Raw genomic sequence first — 26,889 nt, 5'->3', positions numbered from 1 at the left:
ATTCCCCTTTAGTGGTAGAGCTCTGAACTGGCTTGGTTTGAACCAGGCCTAGTTTGGTTCAAAATCAGACCGGCTGGGGCTGGTCCGGTTCGACCCCAAACCTGTTGAGCCCGGCTTGAACTGAGCCAGCCCGCACACCCCTGGAGCTAGATGGACCAATGGGCTGACTCAGTATAAGGCAGCTGCCTACATTCCTATGTCCATGTTTTACAGTCCAACATACGTAAGCCTGGTAAAGGCTTTTTGTAACCCAGATGCAACTTGCATCAGTGTTACTGGATCTTAAATGGATCTTAAAGATTAACTCAGCAAGTGGTGGCATTGGATGTGATTCTCTGAGGAGTGTTTAGGAGAAGCATTCATTTTTGGAAACTGCTCTCTTTGTAGCAACTTCTTCAAGGTAATTTTCTTGCACACTTCTTTTTTTTCTTCCTTACCGAGCCTTTCAGTGCACTGGAGAGGAATTTTTGGACCCATGCACACAAGCGTGGTGGTTGACTGTGCTGTGGTTGTCCAGAATGTTAGCCAGAACTGAGCCAGAACGGGCAGCAGAAAATGCTGCAGGTGGTCTGGCTTCGTGGGTAATTCTTGGCTCAAAAAGAGCACTGCCTGCAACAGAAGAAGTGGTAAGAGTTGAACGATAATTACCCATTTCTAAAAATAGGCCCCTTCTATCAGCTCTCATGTAATGCAGAACAGCAGGGGAAATGCTTGGCTGTGTTTGCTGCAAATATTCTGATGCTGCTTAAATGTCTGAAGAGATGTCAGCACCAGCTGAGGGTACTCAGCACACAATTAACAGGATTACTAGAAGTCCTTTGAAGAGATTGAAGGGTGAGTTCCACATTACCATTGTTTAGGCTTTTTTGGAATGCTGACACTGCCTCATTTTTACACAACACACCTAATCATGGTTTGCACTAACTACAGTTTAGATCCTGGGCCATTCTATAAGAATAGCCCTGATGGATCAGGCCCAAGGCATCTTGTCCAGCATCCTGTTTCCCAGCGTGATCCACCAGATGCCTCTAGGGAACCCACAGACTGGATGAAGGTATGCCACCTCTCTTGCTCTTACTCCCTGCACCTGGTATTCAGAGGCCTCCTGCCTCTGAGCCTGGAGATAGTTTATAGCCATCAAGACTAGAGCTATAGATAGCCCTGTCCTCCAAGCCCCATTTAAAGCCACCCAAGCTGGTGGCCATCACCATATCCCTTGGGAGAGAATTCCATAGATTAATTATGCACTGTGTGAAAAAGTACTGTCTTTTTCCGATTATAAGACGATAAGTCTTATGTCCAAGAGGCACTTGGACATAAGGGAGCTGCACAGGAGCTGTGGTGGTGGGATTGTTGTTATTGGTTGTTGGGTTTTTGTTTTTTGTTTTTGGAAACCTGAGAGTAGGTAGCATCAATCAATCAAGTACTTCAGTTATGAACATCAACAACTTTATTTATGCCTACAGTAACATCAAGTACTTGAGTCTTGGCAAAACCTTCAAACTCACTCTCTGAATCGCTGTCTTCAAATATCGCCCAGAGGTGCTCATAGGCTCCCATTCCACTGGTCAGGCAGTGTTTCTCGAAACTCCGCCATATAACGGCAGGATTGATTGCCTCTCAGGCCTCTTTGATCCAACGGAAGATGAGGGCAAGTTCCGGCTTCTTCCAGTGGCCCAATGGAGTGAGTGCCATTGGCCCAGCGTGCACCCGGTCCACCCACTTCTCCCTCAATGGCAGCTTGAAGGGCTGGTTACAGCTGACATCCATCACCTGCAACTGGCTTGTCATCCCCACCAGGATGACAACGAGGTCAATCTGGTTTTCTGCCAAGATCACTTTCCTGGATGGCGTCCTGTGGCACCTGAAGGCATCAAGTACCAGCATCCAGCTTCTCCTGGTGGGGTTAGCCAGCCAGACCGATTTGAGCCAATCCTCGGTCAAACCTTGGTCTATCCACCCCCGTTTGTGTGCACGTACAAAGACACCAGTGGCCCACCTCGCCTTCTTAGGCAGTGTCTTCCTTTTAAAGTATGGCAGAAGCCTTTCACCGTCACCAAATTCCCCGAGCATCACTGTGAGCCTGTTCTTCTCATTCCCAGTGGAATTCCTCCTGAAGCCACAGCTTTGTAGGCAGTCATGTAGCTCACTCTTCTTGGTGCCATGGAGTTTCCTGTGGGGTGGGGAGGAGAGAGAGAGAGAGAATGAAATTTTTTGCCCTGAGCCTGATTCAAAGTCCGGCTTGGAGGCCTGGTCTACTCATGGGTACCTATGGCAGGTAGACCTGGCCTCCAACATCTGGGCAATACACAAAGTCCACGATGGAGGCGCTGGCCCCAACTGGTAGACCAGGCCTCCGCTTGCTCTCTCTGGAGTTTGGCATGGAGACAGATCTAGCCGGGCAGGAGTGCCAGAGGCATGGGAGCTATTTTTGTGTTCGTCACGGACCCTGCCCAGAGCTTGGGGACGGGCACGCCTAGCTCAGGGGCCCTCGTGGAGATTTTTATTGACAGTGTTTTGGAGCCTGTCAGAGACTACTGGGTCAGTGAGGGCAGGTTGACCAGGCCACCCCAAACCCTCCCTAGCACTCAGCCGTCACATATACACGCACGCACACCCCGGCTCCAGAGAGCTCGGCCTACTGTTCCTCCGAAAAAACTCACCACGGATGGGAGTTCCAGAAGGCTTGCTTGAATTTCAGATTCGCCTCGGTCCAGGCAGAGCCAGGGATGGTAGCGAGAGCAGTGTGGAGCTGCGTGTGGTGAGAAGGCTGCTGTTGTAGCCCGGGTGCCAAAAAGGGGGAAAGGCACCAAACCCAGCATGCACTCTTAAAGGGCTCTTAAAGGCTACACATGAGCACTGGAAGATATTCCCCTCAGGGGATGGAGCCACTTTGGGAAGAGCATCTGAGGTTCCAAGTTCCCTCCCTGGCAGCATCTCCAGATAGGGCTGAGAGAGATTCCCTACCTGTGGCTTTGGAGAAACTGCCGCCAGTCTGTGTAGACAATACTGAGCTAGATGGACCAGTGGTCTGACTCCGTATATGGCAGCTCCTTATGTTCCTTAGAATAGGATTTATCAGATCTATTATCTCTCATCCTCATATACTTCTCTTAACATGTTCATAGAATATAATTAGAAATTGTGATTAATATTCATATCTGACCTAGGTTCTTTTCTAATGAATTGTTCTTTTAAAAATTAAAATTGGGTTTATTTATATTTATTTATTTTTAAGTCATCAATTTTTATTAACCCTGTGATGCAGCAACCCTGCTGGAGCTAAGTGTCCATGTTTGCTCAGTGCCCCTGCCTAGAAAACCTATGTGTGCTTTCTTGCATTCCAAGATGGAAGGAAGGTGGATATAAATGTACTTAACTGTGCGTAACGGAAGTATAGACTCACAGAGAGAATATAAACATGTTCCTTAGTCTGCACTGTTTGTTTTCTGCTTGGGATAAAGTATGAATTTTCTTTTAACCAGTAGCATCTAGGGAAATGGAGTAGAAAGGAATCCCAAGAAAGATCCAGACCGCCACACGGGACATCCCATCTCCACGGCATTCTTTGTGCGTTAAAGATGGTCAGATCTACAGCATTCTTTGATGATGCAAAGATCCCAATAATGCTAGTAAAATCTGCATCCCTTCGAAATGATAGGTCTTGGCTCTGTTTACGGCATGCTGGTAATGCCTGGCTTGTTTACGGCATTACTGTGTAATGCCTGGCTTGTTTTAGTCTCTGAAATACAACGGTTCTCAGCTGGGCTCTTTGCAACAGGCTCTTTGGCCTTGGAACAGAAAAGACATTCCTGGTGTTCTTTGGAATGTCAAATGAAGGCAAAATATGCCATTAGGACCTAAGCCTTACTTCAGTCCCTGTGGATAAGTTAATTTGCCTTGGCAACGGGCAGGCTTTTCTTGTTATTGCCATTGAAATTGTGCTCTCTCTCTCTCTCTCTCTCTCTCTCTCTCTCTCTCTCTGGAGTTTTATCAACAATCACTCTGGCAATTTCAAATGCTCCAGAGATGTCCTGTGTAACTTAGTGGTGAGCCAGAAATTAAATATAGTCCTGGTTTTTAAGAGGTACTCTGGGAACAGCACATGTGAAAACCTTAATCCAGTGTTTTATATGGTTAATTATTATAGCCCCTTCTGGGAATTATAGTTCTGCAAGGGTGCCGAGGTTTATTCTCTTTGAATTGTGGTGTCACTGAGCCATATCTGCCTGCTTGTATTCAGATCTGCTCAAGACTCCAGAGTTTCGTTTTTCTTTTGCTGCAGAACTTTAATGTTTGCAAGCTGTTAGGGCTGTCCTCACAATTATGATTAGGGTAGGAGAATCCAGCGCTCACATATCATCACCCATCCAAATGCAAACCAAGGCAGACCCTGCTTAGCAACAGGGATAATTCATGCTTGCTACCATAATATCAGCTCCCCACCCTTCATCTTGTGGTGAACACGTGGAGATCAGGGCAGGGCCAGTGGACACAATCCTGCTCCCCTCTTCCATTCAAAGGTGGAGATAGGTGTATACCTTCTGCACTGTTGAGGAAGTGAGTCGAACTGGCTGACTGCTAAAGCATCTGCGTTGCATGCAGGAAGTTCCAGGTTCAACTGCTGGAGGTATCTCCAGGTAGAACTGGGAGAGACTCCTGCTTGAAAGCTTTGGTAAGCTGCTGCCAGTCAGTGTCAACAATGTTGAGCTAGGTCAGGCCTGCTCAACTTAGCCCCTCCAGCTGCTTTTGGACTACAACTCCCATAATCCCCAGCCACAGTGGCCAATAACCAGGTATTATGGGAATCGTGGGCCAATATTGCAGGAGGACCGAAGCTGAGCAGGCCTGAGCTAGACGGACCAAGGGTCTGCCCTGGTATAAGGCAGCTTCATATGCCCTGGAAACAATTACTTTTTGAGTGCAGCAAATGTGCGTTCAAATCATATCCACCACTTCTGAGAATGTCTGTCTGATTCTGCCTCAGGGTGGTGCTGCAGTGTACAGGGCCCAGTGAGCATTACACCAAGAGCTGACATCTAGGCACTGGTTTGCATTTCTGCTTCCTCTTTCAGCATCTCTTATGCGCCAGGGAGCTCAGCTACCATATTTGGAGCTTATGCTTGTTGTGTCTACTGACCTCACATCAGCTTGGTGGATTTGGGTGGTTTTGCTTGCCCATATATGGGAAAGCTGTTCAAGGAGTCTGTTTTCTGGCTTGCAACACAAGTAACGCAGCATCTGGCGTGCTGGTTTGCCCAAGATAGGCTAATTAGTCTGAAGTCGGCCTCCTTTAAACTGGTTTCCTAGTGACAAGAGTGATTTGAAGAGAACAGATGTGCTTTCTGAAATTTGGCCTGTATCCATGTAAACAGCAGGAATGAAGTCTACCTTTCAGGAAATCTCTTCAGAAGGATATTTATTTTAGCAAGCTCCTTCCCAGGCATAAAGAACACAGGAAACTGCCATATACTGAGTCAGACCATTGTTCTATCTAGCTCAGTATTGTCTTCACAGACTGGCAGCAGCTTCTCCAAGGTTGCAGGCAGGAATCTCTCTGAGCCCTATCTTGGAGAAGCCAGGGAGGGAACTTGAAACCTTCTGCTCTTCCCAGAGCGGCTTTATCCCCTGAGGGGAATATCTTGCAGTGCTCACACATCAAGTCTCCCATTCAGATGCAACCAGGGCAGACTCTGCTTTGCTATGGGGACAAGTCATGCTTGCTACCACAAGACCTCCTCTCCAGTCCTCTCCTCTCCTCTCCTCTCCTCTCCTCTCCTCAAGAACAGCCCTGCTGGATCAGGCCCATGGCCCATCTAGTCCAGCATCCTGTTTCACACAGTGGCCCATCAGATGCCACTAGAAGCCTACAGGCAGGAGTTGAGGGCATGCCCTCTCTCCTGTTGTTACTCCACTACAACTGGTACTCAGAGGCATCCTGCCTTTGAGGCTGGAGGTGGCCTATAGCCCTCAGACTAGTAGCCGATGATAGACCTCTCCTCCATGAAGTTATCCAAACCTCTCTTAAAGCCATCCAGGTTGTTGGCTGTCACCGCATCTTGTGGCAGAGAATTCCACAAGTGATTATGTGTTGTGTGAAAAAGTCCTTCCATTTGTTGGTCCTAAATTTCCTGGCAGTCAATTTCATGGGATGACCCCTGGTTCTAGTGTTATGTGAGAGTAAGAAGAATTTCTCTCTATCCACTTTCTCCACACCATGCATGATTTTATAGAACTTTGTCATGTCTCCCTGCAGTCGTCTTTTTTCTAAACCAAAAAGCCCCAGGTGTTGTATTCTTGCCTCATAAGGAAGGTGCTCTAGGCCCCTGATCATTTTGGTTGCCCTTTTCTGCACCTTTTCTATCAACAGCTACTAGTCAGAGTTCTTTAAGGACTTTTGGATGGATGCTGTCTGGCCCTGGCGATTTGTTAGTCTTCAGTTTTTCCAGACAGTTTAGAACATCAACTCTTGTCACGTCTATCTGACTCAGTTCTTTAGCCTCCGTCCCCAAAAAGCCTGGTTCAAGAACAGGTATATGCTCAGTATCCTCTGTTGTGAAGATAGATGCAAATGACTCGTTTAGTTTCTCTGCAACCTCCATATCCTCCTTATTAATCCCTTTCACTCCCCCATTGTCTAATGGTCCAGTCGCCTCCCTGGCAGGTTTCCTGCTTCTGATGTATTTAAAGAAGTTTTTGTTATTCCCCTTGATGCTTTTATCTAAATATTCCTCATACTCTCTTTTCACCTCCCTTATTGTCACCTTGCATTTCTTTTGCCAGAGTTTGTGTTCCTTTTTGTTCTCTTCATTTGGGCAGGCCTTCCAATTTCGGAAGTAAGTCGTCTTCTCTTTTACGACTTCCTTGACTTTATCTGTTAACCATGCTGGCATCCTCCTGGACTTAGTGATACCTTTCCTCCTTTTTGGTATACATTCTAACTGGGCTTCTAGTATTGTGGTTTTGAGTAAAAGCCCTGCATTCTGGAGTGAAGTGACTCTCCTGATTTTCCCTTTCAGTTTTCTTTTCACCATACTCCTTATTTTGGAGAAGTTTCCTCTTCTGAAATTCAGAGTGTCTGTGTTAGTCTTCCTTGATGATTCTCTCCCTGCATGTATGCTGAATTTGATCGCACTATGGTCATTGTTCCCTAAGAGGTGCATGACACTGACATCACACACCAGGTCCTGAGTGCCACTCAGGATTAAATCCAAGGTCACCTTCACACTGGTTGGTTCCAAGACCAATTGTTCTAGGGCACAATCATTATTATTATTATTATTCGATTTTGATTCGCAGCCCATCCCTTTTGTACAGGTCTTGCTTGCCCCAAAATGTATCCTAGTGCCTAACAAATCTTTTAAAAAAACCCTCCCGGCACCAACGTCTCATCCACGCATTGAGACCCCTCAGCTCTTCCTGTCTCACTCTACCTGTGCATAGAACAGGTAGCATTTTTAAAATTTGGCTTCCAGGACCTCCCAACTACATTTCCCCACATCGTTGGTGCCGACGTGCACCACAACAGCTGTCTCCTTCCCAGCACTGCCTAACAGCCTAACACACTGCCTAATGCTGCATGATGTCCGCAACCTTTGCATCAGGCAGGCAAGTCACTGTTCGGTCAACACACGGGTCACAAACTCATCTCTCTATACCTCTAATGATCAGATCGCTCACTATAAAGAGTCCCCCATCCCCCGGAGGAGTATCCCCTGTGCGAAAAGATATGGGCTCATCTTCCATGGAAGGGGTCTCTTCTAAAGGAGCATTTCCCTCTTCCTCAGACTGATGTCCTCCTACCCCAAGACCTCCATTCTCCTTGACAGCAGAGGAGCTATTAGCCTTGGAGTGGGATGCCTCGACCATGTCCCTGCAGGTTTTGTCCGCATGCCTCTCTGTCTCTCTGAGCTTCTCCAGGTCTACCACCTTGGTCTTTAGGGAATGAACGTGCTCCCTGAGAGCCAGGAGCTCCTTGCACCGAGCACACAACCATGACTTCTGCCCATGGAGCAAATAGTCATACATGTGATACTCTGTGTAATACACTGGGATGTGCCCCCTCTCCTGCTGGCTTTCTATCTTCATAACTAGTTTTGTTGGCTGTATCAGCGAGTTAGGTTTTAGCTGTATTGGTGCTGTTTAAATGTTCAAACTTCCTTTATCAAGAATATGAAGGAGGGAGTAGTACTTGCCTTCTCTTCCCACTTGGCTCCTTGTGATCAAGCAGACTTGTTTCAGGCTCCCTCTCACACTTCCCACTAAACTCCAATGCCCTCCCCCCTCCTTTGCCCACTGGCCAGCCACCACCGGCTTTCTTCCCCCTCTCCTCCTCCGTCCTCACTTCAGAACTCTCGCAGCGTGTCGTGAGAGTTCTGCCGCCAAATCCTGAGCACGCATGTCCCAAGAGAATTAAATATATCAATTATCCAGTTCATTGGGGCACTTTTTTAGTTTGGTCAGAATGGCTTTAGTCAGTTAATTGCACAAACATTGCAGACCTTCATGTCCTGTTGCACCAAATCATGGGGCAGGGCGGGACACACCTCCAGCTTCTGAGACTTCACCAGGCATGTTTTGAAGTTGATCTTCCCACGCTTAAGGGCTAGAAAGTTGAAATGGAAGTAGAGTTTCTTAAAATGCTGAATACCAAAATCTTCCCCCATTTAGCACATAATTGCTAAATGTTTATTCAGAAGGACTTGCTTAACTTCTCGAATGTCCACATGATCTCAATACACAGGAGGAGATGGGGCCACAGCTCAGTGGTAGAGCATCTGCTTTGCATGCAGAAGGTCTTTGGCAGCATCTCCAGGTAGGGTTGGAAAAGACTCCTGCCTGGAACCTTGGAGAGCTGCTGACAGTCAGTGCAGGCAATCCTGAGCCAGATTGACTAAGTGTCTGCCTCTTTGCAAAGTAGTGTCCTGTGTTCCTATGTCCGGTTAATGCTTTTGGGGATGAGGCTATATCTCAGTGGTAGAGCATGTGCTTTGCATGCACAAGGTCCCAGGTTCAGTCCCCGGAAGCATCTCCAGGTAGGACTGGGAGAGACTCCTGCCTGAAACTTTGGAGAGCCGCTGCCAGTCAGTGTAAGAATACTCCTTTCCTATGGGTGTGGATGTGTATAGACAAAGTTGTTTGGGAACCTAGAGGCAAACTGGATAGCAGGACCTCATATGAAGGGCAAGGATCTCCTGGCTGGCAGGCATTCATGTGCTGCTTTCCTCCACCTGATGTTCTGCTTCTATATTTGGAAATGAACCTGATATTACAGTGATTTCATAAGCCTCCAATGATTTCTCTTTCAAAGGAAGCCAAGCCCCTAGAACTTCCTACAGCTTGGGTAGAGGGGAGAGCATCTCACTGTCTTGCCTCTGTGATTCTGGCTCCCAGGTTTGACCCCTAGGAGACCTTGAGAGGACCCCAGAAACTTCAGGCCAGACTCTGAGATGTGGCAACCCTGGCTGCAAATAAGAATGTACATGTTCCGTGTTTCTTTGCATCTGTTGATGTGCTGATGGCTTCTCTTTCATGGCTTCCTTTTTAATAAGAATTGGTTTGTAACTATGGATTTCCCAGACCTTGAACGAACCTAGTTCCTTCCTTCTACTGATTAATCTCTGTCTTTCTTCCAGATTAAAAAAAAGCAGCAAGATGTTATTGGCTTCTTGGAAGCCAACAAGATTGAATTTGAGGAGAAAGATATTGCCGCCAATGAAGAAAACCGAAAATGGATGCGAGAGAATGTCCCTGAAGATAGCTGGCCAGCCTGCGGGAATCCATTGCCTCCTCGCATCTTCAGTGACTGCCGGTACCTTGGGGTGAGAGCCAGCAGTCTGTGTTCTGCCTCTGGGCATGTTCAGAATTCCATGTGTGTTTGAAGGATGCAAGTAACTCACTGACAGGATGTGTACCTGATCCAAACAAAAGCTATACAGAATGAACAAGATCAGGAGTGTCATATACAAACAAATACAACATTTATTATCTAAAACATTCATAATGTTTATATTATTTTTTAAATAATTTATATACAACTTATATAACTCTATTCTCCAGAAAAAAAGTTGTTCATAAATAGTATATAATTAGCTTAACCCGCACAGAGCATCTGCGGGCTATGACTTGATTGCTCCCCTCACCCCCTGCCACAGCCCCACTCACCTCAGAGAGATCTCCACCCTCACCTGAGCGGCACTCCTGCTCCTCCTCCTCCTCCTCCTCCTCCATCCAGTTGCTTCTGTCCCCCTCACCCCTCTTGGTCGTGGCTGCAGTGTTGCTGGCAGTTGCTTGCCAAGTGGTAGCCCCCTATCCCCAGAGACCTCCTCACCCAAGCCCTGCTCCTGCTCCTCCCCAGGAGCAGCAGCAGCAGTGGTTGACCAGGCCCTTTCTCGCTGCCGCCACTGCCATGGCCGCTCGTTCCCCTCAGGCCGCTGACAGTCCCGGGCCTGTCCCTTGCCTGCCTCCCTCCCTCTGCCAATGGCCTCGGTAGTCCCAAACAACAGCAGTGGTTGACTGGGCCCTTCCCTGCTGCCAATAGGCGCCGCTATAGCCGCTCATTCTCCTCAGGCCTCTGACAGGCTCGGGCCCATCCCTCGCCCTTCATTCTTTCTCTCTCCCTCCACCTTCTTTTTCTCTCTTTCTCTCTCCTCCACTCGCTCTTCCCCTCTGTCTTTCTCCCCCCGCCTTTCTATCCCTTCCTGGATTAACAGATTTTGTTCATCTTGTTTCCTCATCTAATTCACACAGTGGCAGCCTCCTTCTCCTGAAGGGGCTCTTTCTTCCCTCACAACCCCTCTCTTCGCAGACACCTGCCATCTATCTATCTACACACACACACACACCCCTCTCCTCTGCAATCAAGAGCATCTTCCAACCACTAACAGTTGCATTCCAACTGTCCTTAACCATCACAGGTTCCTCCTCTCTATCTGCATATGGAATCCCCACTGCCCAATCACCATGGTGCTTCTGCCCACAAACTCTCATGAGAGCTGCCACACACGGGATTAGCCGGGGTATGCCTTAGAGAATAATATAGATAGATAGATAGATTCTTAATAGGTGGTTGTAATTCATGAAATATTCATCAAAGCACCTTGAAAATAAAAATGCAAAGTCTAATAATCCAGTTCACAGATACATAATATAGAATTGCTGGCTAAGATAAAGCCTCTTTGAAAGTTCTGCAGTGTAGATCCCTTGTTCTTTAAGATCCTTTGTTCTTTCAAGACCCATAGGAGAAGCCAAGCGCATGACTCTTGGTCTTCATCAGTGACTTCCTAGCTGCTCACATACAAAATTATGAGAAGGATCCATTTATCCCTCTTGAGGAGAGTCATAGATTCTTACTGCTTAGCTTGTTGAATGGGAGCTTCTTAGGCGGTCAGTGGGAGGTACCCTTAACTGTAAATTAGAACGTGCTTATCTCTCCTCTCGCCACACCTGCAAGCTGTTCAGAGCAGCGGCGCACCACCCAGCATCTGCTGTGGCTGAACATCGGCTGCTCCACTCAGCTGGCAGAGGCCATTTGTGTGGCTAGCAAATGGCCTCCACGCGTGTGCAGAGGCCAGCTGAGTGGCAGAGCTGATCCTCCGCCACAGTGGGCGTTGGGTGCTCTGAATAGCTTTCAGGTATGGCGAGAGGAGAGGTAAGCACTTACTACTTTACAGTTCAGTAAATTAACTTGATTTAAATTAAACTCCCACTGCCCCCAATGGCGCCCACACCAGCCACTGCTGGCTTCTTACTAGCTTGTCCACATGTGGGAGCTACTTTTACTAAAATAATAATAATAACAACCTTCGTCTGTTAAGATTTGTATGCTCGTGGTAGCAAGCATGGATGGTCCCCTTTGCTAAGCAGGGTTCTCCCTGGTTTGCATTTGAATGGGAGACTACGTGTGTGAGCACTGTAAGATGTTCCCCTCAGAGGATGAGGAACTTCCCTCTGGGAAGAGTATCTGCATGCCACCACCTTATCCCCAAAGGGAATATTTTGCAGCCCTTACATGGAGTCACTCATCCAAATGCAAACCAGGGCAGACCCTGCTTGGCAAAGGGGACAATTCACCACAAAACCAGCTCTTCTCTCCATCCTCTGAACACTCTCCTGACTGGTAGCAAGCATGACTTGTCCCCTTAGCTAAGCAGGGTCCACCCTGGTTGCATATGAATGGGAGACTTGATGTGTGAGCATTGTAAGATATTCCCCTTAGGGGATGGAACCGCTCTGGGAAGAGCAGAAGGTTCCAAGTTCCCTCCCTGGCAGCATCTCCAGGATAGGGCTGTGAGAGATTCCTGCCTGCAACCTTGGAGAGGCTACTACCAGTCTGAGTAGGCAATACTGAGCTAGATAGGCCAATGGTCTGATTCGGTATAAGGCAGCTTTCTATGTTCCTAACATTATGAACATAAATGTCTGAAAGATGCAACTGTGGAAAATCTGTGCGTGCGTGCGTGCGTGCGTGCGTGCAAAAGGGTATGAAATGTATAAAGGTGATCTCACATCCAATAAAGCCAGGTTCACATCAGAGTTGGAGGAATCTGTAGTAGAAAGTTTATGCTTGCAGAAGCTAAATGTAAAAGAGAGGTTAAAAAGTTAGAAGTAAAAGTAACTCAGTTCAGATCAACTGACCAAAACTGCTTACAAGAGACAGTTCCTGGGGATTGTGTCCTCTTAGTGATCATTTCTCTATGAGAAAGATATGCTTCAAAAGTAGTTTTTATTTATGTATTTGTTTAAAGTATTTATACCCTGTGCTTTGCCTTGAACAAGGTGTCCCCCCGTCATTTAGGTCATTTAAATAGAAGCTCAATAAAAAGATCTGCAACCTTACATCAATTCATTTGTGCAATTAAGGTGCAATTTCCAAGACATACCTCCCACCACCATTAATCTAAATACAGCCTAAATAATTTAAATACAGGCCAGGTTCACACATAATGCAGAACCTGAGGTTTCCCCAGCTAAAGATATGGAAGTTGGCACTATAGACAATCACTTATCTCGGTTTTTGGGGAGTAGCCAATTTGGGCCAGAGGTACAGCCCTTGTCCAGGCTGCCCAGGAAGGTCCAGGATGCCTTGCAGCCATTGGCCCTGATGGCAGTGGGGACAGACTGATCTGGAATGAACCAGAGGTTCATTAAGAGCATGGGGTTCAGACATAACATGCACCTCAGTGGGAGCAGCCTTGGTTTAGCAACACTGTCTCCTCTAAGGCGTGTGTGCACTCTCAAAAATTTTTTAATGTCCGCTCAGTTAATTTTAGATCCTGCTCAGGTTGAATCAGGAAGGCCCCATTCTGAATGCAGGTGCGCACACACTGCCTTGATACTGCCGCCCAGAACAAAACTCATTCCACACAGAGATAAGAAAAATTAGAGGGACCACTGTTTGGTAAGCTAACTGCAAATTTTGGTTATACACTTAAATCTGAGGCCCTGGTAAACCTCAGGTTTCTGCCTTGGTATGGGTTCAGACAGTCATGGACAAGTCAGTTACCATGGTTGTAGAGTCCTATAGGCACACAATACAGCCACTTTGCTGAAGCTAAGCAGGTCTTAGTGTGGTCAGTGAGAGACCCATGTATGCCGCCTTTTTTGGTTGGGGCTGTAGCTCAGCAGTAAAGCATCAGCTTTGCATCCCAGGTTCAGTCCTTGGCATTATCTCCAGGTAGGGCTGCCTGGAATCTTGGAAAGCCGCGGCCAATCAGTGTAGTAGATAATACTGAGCCAGATAGACCAGTGATCTAAGGCAGCTTCCTATGTTTCTGTGACTTTGCAAGTAGGTTCTGAATTGAACGCAGCTCATCATCATTCCCTGTTTCCTCCTCCAATTGTCTTTCCTGTTTTTGACTGTAGATTGTAACTCACCAGGTTTTATAATCTGTGTGTTTATATGTAAACTGGTAAATGCCAGACAGTTACTCAAGTCAGTAATCTGCTGGCCAGTTGAGAACATTTAAATTTCACAGTTTAAATTCAAATGCTGTATATTTTAAATATATCCAATTTAAATTAGAATCTTTATAGTATCCCAATGTAGGAGTCGTCTCCGTCCTTTTTTCTCAGCTGGTTCAGAGCTCTCTGGAGTATTGTCTTGCCATCCATCAGAGGACACTCTGATGATATGTGTGCATGTGAAATGCTTTGCCCTTAATGGCTGCTCCTTCACTAGCTTCACCTTCCTCCTCGCTAGGGGCTGTGCAGCAAACATTCCGTTGTTGCATGCTTCACCAGTGATTTTTCTTTTGAGCAAATTAAGAGGCCAAGCCGATTACATCAGTGAAAGAGGAGAGGGGAAAGGCTGTGCTACTTGGAAACTGGCTGGTGAAGGGGGAAGCTGCAAAACCCTCAGGCAGCTTTCTTCATTCGTATTTCTCAACTGCAGTTGCAAAAGCAACTATCTTCCTCTGTCTCTGGTTTGACGCCACACTTGCAAATAGACTAGAGTCATCCGGATTTAATGCAGAAATATCTCCAAATGTGCGTCTTTAAAGAAAGCAGGATGTGTGCACAGGGTGGCATTTTTATATCAACCATTTCCTTCCAGGACATCATTATATGTTAGTGTATCAACTGTCAGTTAGTCACTTTATTATTTTTTTTAAACTTGCACCCAAATACCTTATGTTTGCATAAGTAGCAAACAAACGTAAACTTTCCCTGAGGCAAAACCTTTCGCAGTGTGCTGCTAACTTCATTGTTCAGTTAGCTTGTATTTTATTATTTATACATAGACAACACTGGTGATTAAAATGTTCTACTTTCTTTTTTAATTTAAATAATGTGGGTTTGTAAAGAAAAGATTGTGATGAAAGAATAGGTCATAGGAAAGCATGTGGTTTCTTTCTTCTTCTCAGATTTGTAGCAACAAATGAGATGTTCACTTCATGGCTGGCAGCCATACAGGAGGCCGGCCATCCCTTCAGAGGGACGCCTGTGTCCCCATACCTGTATTGCTGCTTCCCCCGCTTCGGTCCAGCAGAGAGACCATAGAGCAAACATCCAAGCGAGGGTACTTGTAGGTTCCTTGTAGCAAAAAGAATAGGGGTAGGAGCTTGAAAATACCTGGTGCTACTGTTGCCATAGTTACCCAGATCCACCATCTTCACTCTATACATTTTTAATGTAAGAAATATCTGGGCTAATGCAGTAATTGGGAACTGAGAAATAGGAATACAGTACAGGCTTCAGACCACACAAGGTATGGTCCATTTTCTGTTTGTTTAGCCAGAAGAAGGAGGAGGAGGAGAAGAAGGAGAAGGAGGAGGAGGAGGAGGAGAAGGAGAAGGAGAAGGAGAAGGAGAAGGAGAAGAAGGAGAAGAAGAAGAAGGAGAAGAAGAAGAAGGAGAAGAAGAAGAAGGAGAAGAAGAAGAAGGAGAAGAAGAAGATCACATTTATTCATTCAAACCTTTCTCTCCCATATGCTTGGGTGGCTTAAAGTAAAATGTGCCGTTGAGTCGGTGTCGACTCCTGGCGACCACAGAGCCCTGTGGTTTTTCTTTGGTAGAATACAGGAGGGGTTTTCCATTGCCATCTCCTGTGCAGTATGAGATGATGCCTTTCAGCATCTTCCTATATCACTGCTGCCTGATATAGGTGTTTCCCATAGTATGGGAAACATACCAGCGGGGATTCGAACCAGCAGCCTCATGCTTGATAGGCAAGTCATTTCCCACTGCGCCGTGGCTTACACAAACACAACTCATAGGAACATAGGAAGCTGCCTTCTACTGAGTCAGACCATTGGTCCAGTATACAGGCTCAGTATTGTCTAATCGGACTGGCAAAGGCTTCTCCAAAGTTGCAGGCAGGAGTCTCTCTCTCTCAGCCCTATCTTGGAGATGCCAGGGAGGGAACTTGGAACCTTCTGCATGCAAGCAAGCAGATGCTCTTTGAAAGCTACATTATGCAAAACTATGAAGCATCAGAAAACGCTATAGTTAAGAAATCCAGAATATGTTGTTTGCATTATAGAAACTTGAACTTTCCCCCATGACCATGGGAAACTGGGGTTAGTCCACCTGCTGTGTCTAAATTTATTTATCTGTTTGTTTATTTTTCAGTTTTTATACTGACTTCCATAAGGCATCAAAAGGTAGTTTAGAAAAGTTAAAATACAATAAAACTCCATAAAAATCACATTAAAAACCTTAAAATCAGTTAAACAGTAAAAACCATAAAATGCCAAAAAAACCAACAACCATAAAAAAGACAAACCACCAGAGCTGAGAGACCTGGCAGCTCCAAAGGGTAAAACCCTGAATGAATAAAAAGGCCTTTAGTTGTTTTCTAAAAGCAGCCACAGATGTCAATGTACAAACATTCACTGGGAGACCACTGAGAAAAGTAATTCATTTCAACCCATTGCTTCCACCCATTTCCACTTTGAACTGCTTTCTCCAGGCCAGACCTGAGGTGCACATCTCAAACCTAGGTGTCATACCCCAAAAGGCCTTGCTCTGTGGTGCTGCAAATGTCCCTATACTGAGGGAACCTGATACAGGGTCCTGGATTACCTCTGTAGGCAGGGGCACTCAGATGTGGGGAGGTGCTCTCTAAGTTATGCAGGTCCTAAACCTGAGGGGATTTAATCTATAATCTTCACAGTCTGGGACCTATATATTTTAGGGAGTGCCTCGCCATGTACAAACCCTTGCCTTGAAGAACAACTCCTTGGTTTGGATCTGTATGGCTATAATGTTGGTCTCTTTCTGTTTTTCCAAAGGATTATGAAGCGTTCTTTGAAGCTAGAGAGAATAATGCCGTGTATGCTTTCTTAGGCCTGACTGCCCCACCTGGTTCAAAGGTATGTGTTGCTATAATTTCAGGTTAATTTATCTCTGTCTAACCTACCTCAAAGGGTTGTTGTGCGGATAAACATAACTTTGTACACTACTTTGGGCTCCTTGGAGGAAAAGTGGGATATACATTTAGTAGTAGTAAGTTTATTATGGTTTTAGACCAAAGATACATTTAAGAATAGAACATTTATAGTTTACAAAATATTCAAATTGCTAATATAATCTCTATGAAATTTGGTTGCAACAAAACAAAACTTGGCCACATGAATAGAGATAACAAATTTAAAATTCGACAGCAGCAATTCCAAGAATTGGTCTGTATGGCCAGGATAATACTTTAAGAGAGGAGCAATAAATTTAATATAGGCATCCCTATAAAATTGACAATAAAGAATAACATGAGCAACTGACTCTATATCCCCTGAACCACAAGGGCACCTACGCAATGCATACGGAACTTGTTTATATTTCCCATCCAGAACTGCAGAAGGAAGGGCATTCCAACGAGCAAGGGTCAGTGCTCAGTAAAAATATATGACCTAAATATTCAGCCGGTTTATGACTGAAATTTTGGAGCCTATATACGTTCCCCTTGGTAGTCGTGTACACTTCTCCTGGAGGTCTATGTCCAATAGTCGTTGTCTGACAAAACATATCACCTGATCTAAACCCCGACCGATAAGGTTTTCTTGGGTCGTGCTCAGACGATGTAGTTTCATTTTCAGGGCTATTTCCCATTTAGATGTAAAGCTGTTGATTAGCACTAGAGGCGCGAGCCCAACTGGAAAGAAAACCAAATACAGCCAGAATTTGATCATACAGAACCAGATTTTCATTTTCAAGGTGGTAACCCCAACCTCTCTGCGGAGAGCCTCATTGGCTACGCCTCTGGGGGCTTGAAGGATGGCCCATAAGAATTTTGTTTGAATTGTTTCTAGTACTGTAAAATTATCAAAAGATCCAATTTGCACGCCCTAAAGAATCTGAGGGTATATTTTGGCCTTCAATAATTTGACAGCCGCTGGGACAAAAAGAGCACCTCTCGAAAAGTAAAAGGATTTAATCATGTTTGCCATCTGCTGGGCACTGTGAGAAACAAAGCTAAGATGGGCTTTCCGGGATCCACTGGAATGGAGTACAACCCCTAGATATTTAAAAACTTTGACCTGCTCAATATTATTTTCATTTATGGACCATTTATGGATTTTGGGGCATTTTGCAAAAACCATCACCTTGTTTATCTCCAAGGCCTCCTTCAAAGTATAACCGCTCAAGGAAGTTAAGGCACGACTTAGCCCTACCTTGGTTTGAGATAACAGGACAATATTGTCAGCGTAAAGCAATAATGAAACATGCCTATTCGCAAGTTTAGGGGGATGAAGAGCAAGGCCATTCAGATGTGAAACTATTGAATTGATATAAAAATTAAACAGGGCAGGGGCTAGAATGCAACCTTGCCATACGCCTCTATAAGTAGGTATCTCGGCAGCTTAGTTTAGTTTAGTTTAGTTTATTACTATCAATGATCAAAGATCAGCAAATACAATTTAAAACTTTACAGAAAAGGAACTGAGCCAATAATCTAGAAGACAGGACAGAAAGTTAGTTGCTGTTGAGTCCTAATAGCAATAGAGCAAAACTTAGCCACCTTATACGTAATAGAGGGAATTTTGCCTGCAAGCAAAAAAGCTCTCTCAGCAGAGATATGCCCTTTCCTACTACACAGTACTCTGAGGCGGGTGTTCCGATGAAGATTGTAAACTAGTAAAAGTAAACGTGGATCTATGGATGACTCCTTTAACTTTGTCCAAAGTCTATCTCTGGAGATAGAGTCAAAGAAGGCTTTATAATCTATAAACGCAGCATACAGATTGGACTTGGGCGGAGAGGAGTATTTCTCAGCCAAGTATTATAAAACAAATACTTGCTGTGTTGTGGAATAGCCTTCTCGAAATCCCGCCAGTTTGGTGAGGATCTAAATTTAATAATGATTATTTCTACTGTTTTTCAGTAAGAAAACAATTTGCTAGCAGGCTGTAGTTCTTGTGAACATTTATTCATTTATTTATTAAATTTAAGTGTTTTCCTCCTTTTCATTTTTAAAAAAATCTCTGGACATATGAGAAACAATAAAATCTATAAAAATTAAAAACAATCAATACAATGGCAAAAATACAACACAGAGAAGCAGCACAAATGACATACAATAGAAGAGATCAGGACGCTTTCCAGATTACCCGCTGCAACAGTGTCATTACTGTCAAGTGTGCTCCTGTACTGCCTGTGTTTCGACATCGCAGTCCCTGTGCTGTCATCAAGGTGCCAGTCACATTTCCGATGCCTTCTTTTGGATTTTATCCTTCCGTTTTAGTCCTACAACATTGCATGTGCATCGCAAATAAGTAGTTGTCTTTTCCCGTTGTAGGAGGTTTGCGCAAGCTGTTTACGTTTTCAAAATGACCTGTGAAGCCGAAACATTTTATTGGTGAACAAAGGGTAATCTGGAAAGCACCCTAAAGGCAGGTCTGCCCGAAGAATTAAATTTGGAATCAGTGCCAGAAATCTGTGTGAGGAGGGCAGGGGAACATTGGAGGCAGGGGACACGTTTTTGAAATCAAAGCTTGAAAGTATTTGTTTTAAAAGCGAACTTTTGCAGAGAAATGCAAAATTTCATGTGTCCTTGACCATGAAAATTTATGCTGTCTTTATAATAGATTTTTGCTGGAGGTTGTTCAGGCCTGTCTGGTATATCTCTCTAGGCTTGTTAAACATTGGATTGCTGCAGTAAGCCACTAAACAAGAAAATGCTCCCTTGATTTTGATAGAATGAGACAAGGTCTGTTTACCAGTCATGTGTTGCTTTTTGTTAGAATCATTGAGTCACTGTCAGATGTATATCGTGCTACATTTCTCTGCCCCACCCTCCAGAATTTGATAGGTGGTACTTACAACTAATGGCTTAACATTCATCATTCCCTCAGATTTAGGAAGGAACATAGGAAGACTACCTTAGCCTAACATAGGAAGACTACATTAGAATGAGTCAGACCACTGGTCCATCTAGCTCAGATTTGTCTACCCAGACTGGCAATGGCTTCTCCAAGGTAGGAATTTCTCTCAGCCCCATCTTGGAGATGCCAGGGAGGGAACTTCGAACCTTCTGCATGCAACCATGCAGTTGCTCTTCCCAGAACGGCCCCATCCCCTAAGGGAACTATCTTACAGTGCTCACACTTCTATTCTCCTATTCAAATGCAAACCAGGACAGACCCTGCTTAGCAAAGGGGACAATTCATGCTTGCTACCACAAAACCAGCTCTCCTCATTTCAAAAGCAAATGCTCAGCATTTGAATTCTGTAACGTTGCTGAATTTTAAAATTTTATACAAAATGGCATTTTGGCTTTAATTCTGCCCTCACAATAACCCCGTGAGGTAGACAATTTTTGTCCACTCTTTTCTGAAGAAAACATCATGACTTTTCAAAACTGAGGCAGTGACTGAATCTTTGGCTGCTTCTTCACACATGATAGGATTTTAATTTATTTATGTACTTGAGTTTATATATCATTCTTCCCCCAAGGAGCCCAGAGCAGTGTACACAGTTATGTTTATCCTCACATCATCCCTGCACATAAGAACAGTCCTGCTGGATGAGGCCCAAGGCCCATCTAGTCCAGCATCCTGTTTCACATAGTGGCCCACCAGATGCCTCTGAGAAGCCCACAGGCAAGAGCTGAGGGCATGCCCTCTCTCCTATGGTTACTTCCCTGCAACTGGTATTTAGAGGCATCTTGCTGGCCTATAGCCCTATAGGGCTGGCCTATAGCCCTCAGACTAGTAGCCATTGATAGACCTGTCCCCTGTGAATTTTGTCTAAGCCTCTATTAAAGCCATCCAAGCTAGTGGCCATCACCACATTCCACGGGATATGTGGGATGTTACCTATGTACCCTGTGAAGTTGGTAAGGTGGAGAGAGGTGACTGTCCCAGAGTCACCCAGTGAATTTCATGACTGAGTGGGGATTTGAACTTGTGTCTTAGACCAATCCTCAAACCACTACACCACGCTGGTTCTCCATGTACACCTGCTACGTACGCTTCTTTATATGATGCGTGCATGCATTCAAGCAGGTCTGGAAGCTGGGGTTTATAGCTCCTTATCAAGGGCAAACATGTTGATGTATACACATTTGTAAAACTAAATTAAAATTCTGTCACCAAATGGGACATATAATAAAAAGACAGTGACATCTACATTAAGGTTTCCAAAAGGGAATTTAACCAGCAATAGAAACTCATCACAGAATTGGAGATTTGAGCAGAGGTAAACAAATTCTGAAATTCTAGGGATGAAGTCGGAAAGGTATCTGGGACTTAGTTCCCTTGGAAGGATAATCTGGGTTTGTTGTTACATGACTTAGAATATGCCACCAGGGCTTCTCAGGCTGAAGACCAGAGATAAGATCAGAAGAAGCTTCCAAGCATACTTTTCAGATGACCTCTGAGCAGGCCTTAGAACTTGAAAAGTCAGACATACCAGTAATTCGAACACTTTCTGAAGCTTTGTAGTCTTGGTTTCCCAGTTGCCTGCATCACATGCTGCTGCTGCCTCCTGTCTGATACTCATATTGTACTGCATCTGACTGGATAATTAGAACAGAGAAGAACTGAAGGTGGGCTTTCAGTGCAGTGAATATGCTCGGCGAGTCCGCATATAGTGTGGAATCTAAAGTCCCCCACAGCCTGAGATATAGATGGAACCTGCCGTTGGCACTGCAAACAATTACATATCTCAGTTTGTTGGAAGTAGAGTTGAGCCAGAGGTACACCCCTTGCCAGGCCTCCCGGTCTGCCTTGCTCCACCTTGCAGCCATTGGCCCTGATGGCAAAGGGGGCAGGCTTGCCTGGAACAAACCAGAAATTCATTAAGACACTGGGTTCAGACACACTTCGGAGCAGCACTTGGTTTGGCCAAATCTTGGTTTACACATCTAGGTTTGAGGCCCTGAGTGAACCTCAGGCCTAGTTCACACATTCACTCAAATCTAGGTTTATTGTCTGTTGCCAACATTAGTATGAATGTGTTTATGGCCTGAGATGAATCTGAGATTTCCACCCTTGGATTCACACAATCATCCTCGTGTCAGTAACTCGATTTAAACCTAGATTTGAACATCTGTGTGAGCCAAGTATCAGTTCCTGCCTTGGAGCGGGTTCAGACAGTCACAAACTGTCTGAACCACCTTTGCAAGTAGGTTCTGCATTATGTGTGAATCTGCCCACTCTTTGAAGCTCTTCTGACAATCACTAGAAAGCAGGCTAAGGGAGCTTAGCCTGCTTTCTGGGGATCGTGGGAACCACCGGGCTCGCAGGCGAGCCCAGTGCTCCCAAGGTGGCTAGCCCGCCTAACTACCCCTCCCCTAAGACGAGGGTAATGGAGTGAGCGCTCCTTTAACCACATCTTTTTGCTCGTGTGTTGCCGCGGCGACACACTGCAAGCAGCCTCTTGGGCTCAGGGGTCTCTCCAGAATGCCCTGCGTGCTTGCGCGGGGCATCCTGGAATTTCAAGGGGCTGCGCGGCCCCCGCTGCCTGCCGCCCCGGTGGCTCCGTGATGGAGCCAGCAGTCGTGTGGGTGGCCAATCTGGCTGCCCAGCTCTGAGCAGCTGCTCGTCTGCGGGGAGAGCGGGCTAAGCCTGCAGAACCCTCTCAGGCACTTCACACTGATCGTGCGAAGCACCTCTTTATCTTGCAACTGTATTTAGCTGAAGTTTCCATGTTTGCTGTTATGTCTCCTCCCTGGGTACACATTGGGGCTTTTCTTATGATCAGCCAAAGAAGTCCAGCCTGATTTTTTTTTCCTTATCGTAAGAACCGCCAGGATTGCACCTGGTGGCACTTTGACGGCAAACCAGCCAAAGAGGCCAGCCTCTTAAAATGGGGTTAAGGGAGCAAATGCTCCTTTAACCCCGTTTTTGGATCATCTGCCAGCACTGAAAGACTATTGGACTCCTGCCTATCTCCGGGGGCAGAATGCAATGTGCATTCGCGTGGTGCATTGTGGGATTTCCAGAAGCCAGGACCATATGCTTCCAGCTCCTTTGACGGATTGTCGGCAGGGAAGGGAAGGTTAGTGCACCTTCCTGCCTGCCCACCTGTCAAGCCCTTCTCACGAATCATGAGAAAGAGCTCACTGTCTGTAGGGCCCATTAGTGATAAACTGAGATCAGTAGGAATTCTGCCATTTTGCACAATGTGCCTTTGTTTTTCACCCAAGTCCCACCACAGTTTTTCTTTCTTGTCAGGCTTCATGTGGCCATCAAAACAAACACACATCCAAGCTGTTAACATTTGGTTAAAATAAATAACATGTTTGTTACCATGTATTTTATTTCTTTATGTTGTTTCAGGAGGCAGAAGCTCTGGCAAAGCAAGAAGCTTGACTTCCCTCTCCACAGCCTGCCTAAAGCCTTAAATATTATGTAAAGGGAAACTTCCATCGCTTTTTCTACAATGGCAAAATTGTCTCTGCTTCAAGAAAAATGGGTTCTTGTCTTTCCTAAAATGTGGATTGCTGCCCACAGCATTCCGTCATATACAACAGAGCATGAGATGAAAACTCAGAATTTGCTTTGAGACAAAAGCAGTATTTAGAAGACATTGATTCCCCCCCTCCCCCTGTAATGTAATCTGGTTTCTACAGTTGCATAGATTTTTGTAAATGTTAAACAAATCCTATTTTACTATTAATAATGCGGATATTGTTATATAGCCAATTGTTTTATAAAATGGGGAAAATAACAGGAAACATTTAATAAACCCAGTGCCTGAACTGCCTAAGAACATTACTTAAAATAACAAATTATCATAATATTGGTCTTTTTTAAAAAGTGATTTGTTGTTTTAAAAGTATCTTAGTAATAGTATTATAATCATTGAAGTTAAGGTATTTCTTTGTAGAATGGATACTGAAATTATATCTACACAATTCTGTAGATATGAAAACATGATATTTTCATGGATGTTACTAGTGTGGGGTGTTTCCCAAACTATAAGTTTGTTAACTGCATAATGTAACTGCCTCTTGGGAAACCTGAAGACACCAATATGTGCAAGATTTTACTGCAGTCTTGGTTAAATTTGCATTAATAACCACATGGTGTTAACAAGTGCCAGCAGTTGTCCTTTTTTGAAGCCTTTCATATCATGTTGTGCAAAAAATCCATTCCATTGTTTTTTTGGTTTTTTAAAACATTTTGGACCATGGAAAGCATCTTCAAGTAGTCGCTAGCTGGAAAAACTGTCATTCTGAGGAATTAGTCTTGAAAATGTTTGCTGCTGTGTAAGGAGAGATATTTCTCTTCTTATGTTTAAGTTTAAAGTAGATTTGCAATACCATGGAATAGCCTTTAGCAATCTAGTTCACCTTGTAGAAGAACTTTTGAAGTTTTTCAAAATTTGGTTTTTTGCAATCAGTAAACCTCACCAAAAGAGCACATGTGGGGATTATGTACCACAGAAGTTGCAAATTAATGTTTATGGGTGCAGATTTCTTGGCTATGTCATTTTGGAGGGCTACATAGAAGATGTAGAGCTAGACCTGAATCAGATATTTCTGATTCAGAAATATGCTGCCATACAGATAGACTATTTGCCTACCAGTCAATCTTTATTCTTGACCCTCTCTACCTGAGCAAAGTTGGCTTCTAATGCACATATTTATAGCCTATTTGATGCTTTCAACCAAATCCGCACACGAGCATTCCACCCTCCCTGGGCGGCCGAATTGGCTGCCCACATGATTACCAGCTCTGCCACGGAACCGGTAGGGGCAGTGGGGATCGGGGGCCATCTGGTCCCGGAAGTCCCAGAATGCCCTGTGCAAGTGCGTGAGGCATTCTGGGGAGACCCCTGACACTGGGAGGCTTGTTGTAGCCTCCCAGTCCAGGGTTGCTACACTGTGGCATCTCACAATCAACAAAATGGGAGGAACGGAGCGCATGCTCCGCTAACCTCATTTTAGGGGAGGGCTACTTTGGTGGGATAGCCTCCCTTAGCCCGGTTTCCCTCCATGGTGAGAATAACCTCTGTGAATTGCAAATCTGCTTCAAGCCAGGGTCTCAAATCGTGGTTATCATCTTCTTGTGGAAATCATGGCAAACTATGGTTAGAGGAAACCAGAATATGGAGGAGGCAGTTTATACACAAGAGATGAGGAGAAAGCTCCCAAACCTGATCTTGATCTTCCAAATCTTGGTTTGAAGACTGTCCAAACTGAGTCATGGCTTTAAACATCATGCACAAACTGGAACATTGGAAATCTGGTATAGCAATTGTCATATCTGAGACTACAGTGTCATCTTTTGCAGGTCACAACAATTGCATGAGAGCCTGATTTGTGCATCAGGGTTGTCCTGGGAATGTCCATGTGCCAAAAGGATGAGCAGACCAGCCTTTTGTCTCCGACACTTTCTCTTTTTCTAAAGTGCAGTAGTTTCTGGTAGTACTCCTTGCATTCCAGAGGAAATGGTGTTTAGAGTGGAAAGGGATTATTCCTATGTGGAGGACAAATCAGTCATAGGAAATCATACCAGTGGTCTGTTTAAGTTGTTGCCTGTATATTAAACTTGTATGGACACATCTTTTAAGATTTCATGCATGCGTTTAGAAACTTTAGTCATTATTGATACATGATGATTTATATATACAATTTTGATTCAATCATCAATGTTTGGTATACTATATGTTTTCATGCTATAGAGAAAGCACTTTTCTTACTGGTGTACTTCTTTTAGAACTTGTCCATAGACCTATTGAAGAGTCCAGCTCGGGGAAACAGCACTTCTAAATTTGAACCAAAGTCCCGAAACTAGCGAGCTGTTAAATTCGCACAGGTTTCTATCTGTGTTTTTGTGAGTAGGTTAAAAAGAACAGAATCCCATTTTTGAGTGTCCTATTACCTTCCAGACTCCCTTTCCTGGCCATTGGTTTGCCATCTCAGAGGATGAATACTCATAGTGATTTTTGGTGATATCTACCCTTCTAGAGATGGAAGATATGCGATAGCATTGTTGTACTTACAGCTTTCTCTGTATTATCACCCCTTCTTTATCCCTACCCACAAATGATTAGAGTAAAATTGCAGTCGTTTTTGCACAGAGCAAAGGGTCGTGGTTAGGATAACATAGTATAAATTGTTGTACTCTTTCCATGGAATAATCTTTGGAAGACATTCCTAGCAATTTCCATTTCCATTCCTCTGACACTGATAAAATTTTATGGTACTTTTTGTGTTTTTAGAACATTTTAAAAGTTTTTCCAACACCATTGCAATGTGGCTGTTGCAGGCCTGATGCTCAGGACAAGAAAAGCATGACCACACACTGAAAGCTGCAAGTATTACAATGCTATCACCTCTTTTTCATCTCAAGGGGTGTAGACCTTGTCAAATATCACAATGATCATTCATTCTCCCAGGTGATAGCAACCACCCCATTTGGCTCATGTACTAGTTGGGGATATGGCTCCTCCCAAACAAAAACGTATGGCAGAGGGGAACAAGCATTCCTTTATTTCCTCAAATGCATCATAATATAGTCAGTTGTCATCACAGCAGAGATGGGCAAATTTCAGAAAACAATTTTGCATTTCCTGGGGAAGAACCCTTAAATGAATTTGCTCATTTCTTCCCAGCCATCATCATCATCATCTCCCTAACAAATCAGGCAATGAGACATCTTGGATTTTTGTTTGTTAACTTTTGCTATCTTGTTGCAATAAAGCCCTTTCAACATGTTTGCAAAGATTACTGTTTGCATGGATTTTTTTAAAGGTTGGAACTGAATTCTTTCTCTTTAAACCTGACATTTTGTGTTTCTTCATAGCAGCTGCTGCACGTTGAGTACAGTGCTGAGGAAAGGTTTGTGGACCCCAAGCACAATAAGAATCACACTGCAAGGTCTGATTCTACCATGATACCCTTGCATAATTGAAACCAGTCTTTCCTAATGCAATAAAATGACATGAATTAAACAGTGCTGTGTTTCTTGAGACAGAATGTACAAAGTGGGAACAATGAGGC

The 26,889-nt window shown here is 44.6% G+C and overlaps 1 protein-coding gene across 1 annotated transcript in view; it reads left to right on the top strand.

Annotated features, from left to right (window-relative positions):
- Positions 1-26,613, top strand: part of SH3BGRL (SH3 domain binding glutamate rich protein like) — a 44,972-nt gene extending 18,359 nt beyond the window's left edge. Inside the window, exons 2-4 of the mRNA XM_053274392.1 lie at positions 9,636-9,821; positions 16,733-16,813; positions 23,219-26,613. Of these exons, the coding sequence (XP_053130367.1) occupies positions 9,636-9,821; positions 16,733-16,813; positions 23,219-23,251 (300 nt within the window). The 3' untranslated portion in view covers positions 23,252-26,613. The remainder of the gene's footprint in view (positions 1-9,635; positions 9,822-16,732; positions 16,814-23,218) is intronic.
- The last annotated feature ends 276 nt before the right edge of the window (positions 26,614-26,889 follow it).

Source organism: Hemicordylus capensis, chromosome 11, assembly GCF_027244095.1.
Source record: "Hemicordylus capensis ecotype Gifberg chromosome 11, rHemCap1.1.pri, whole genome shotgun sequence".
Lineage (NCBI taxonomy): Eukaryota > Metazoa > Chordata > Lepidosauria > Squamata > Cordylidae > Hemicordylus > Hemicordylus capensis.
This window is presented reverse-complemented; position numbering and strand designations above follow the sequence as displayed.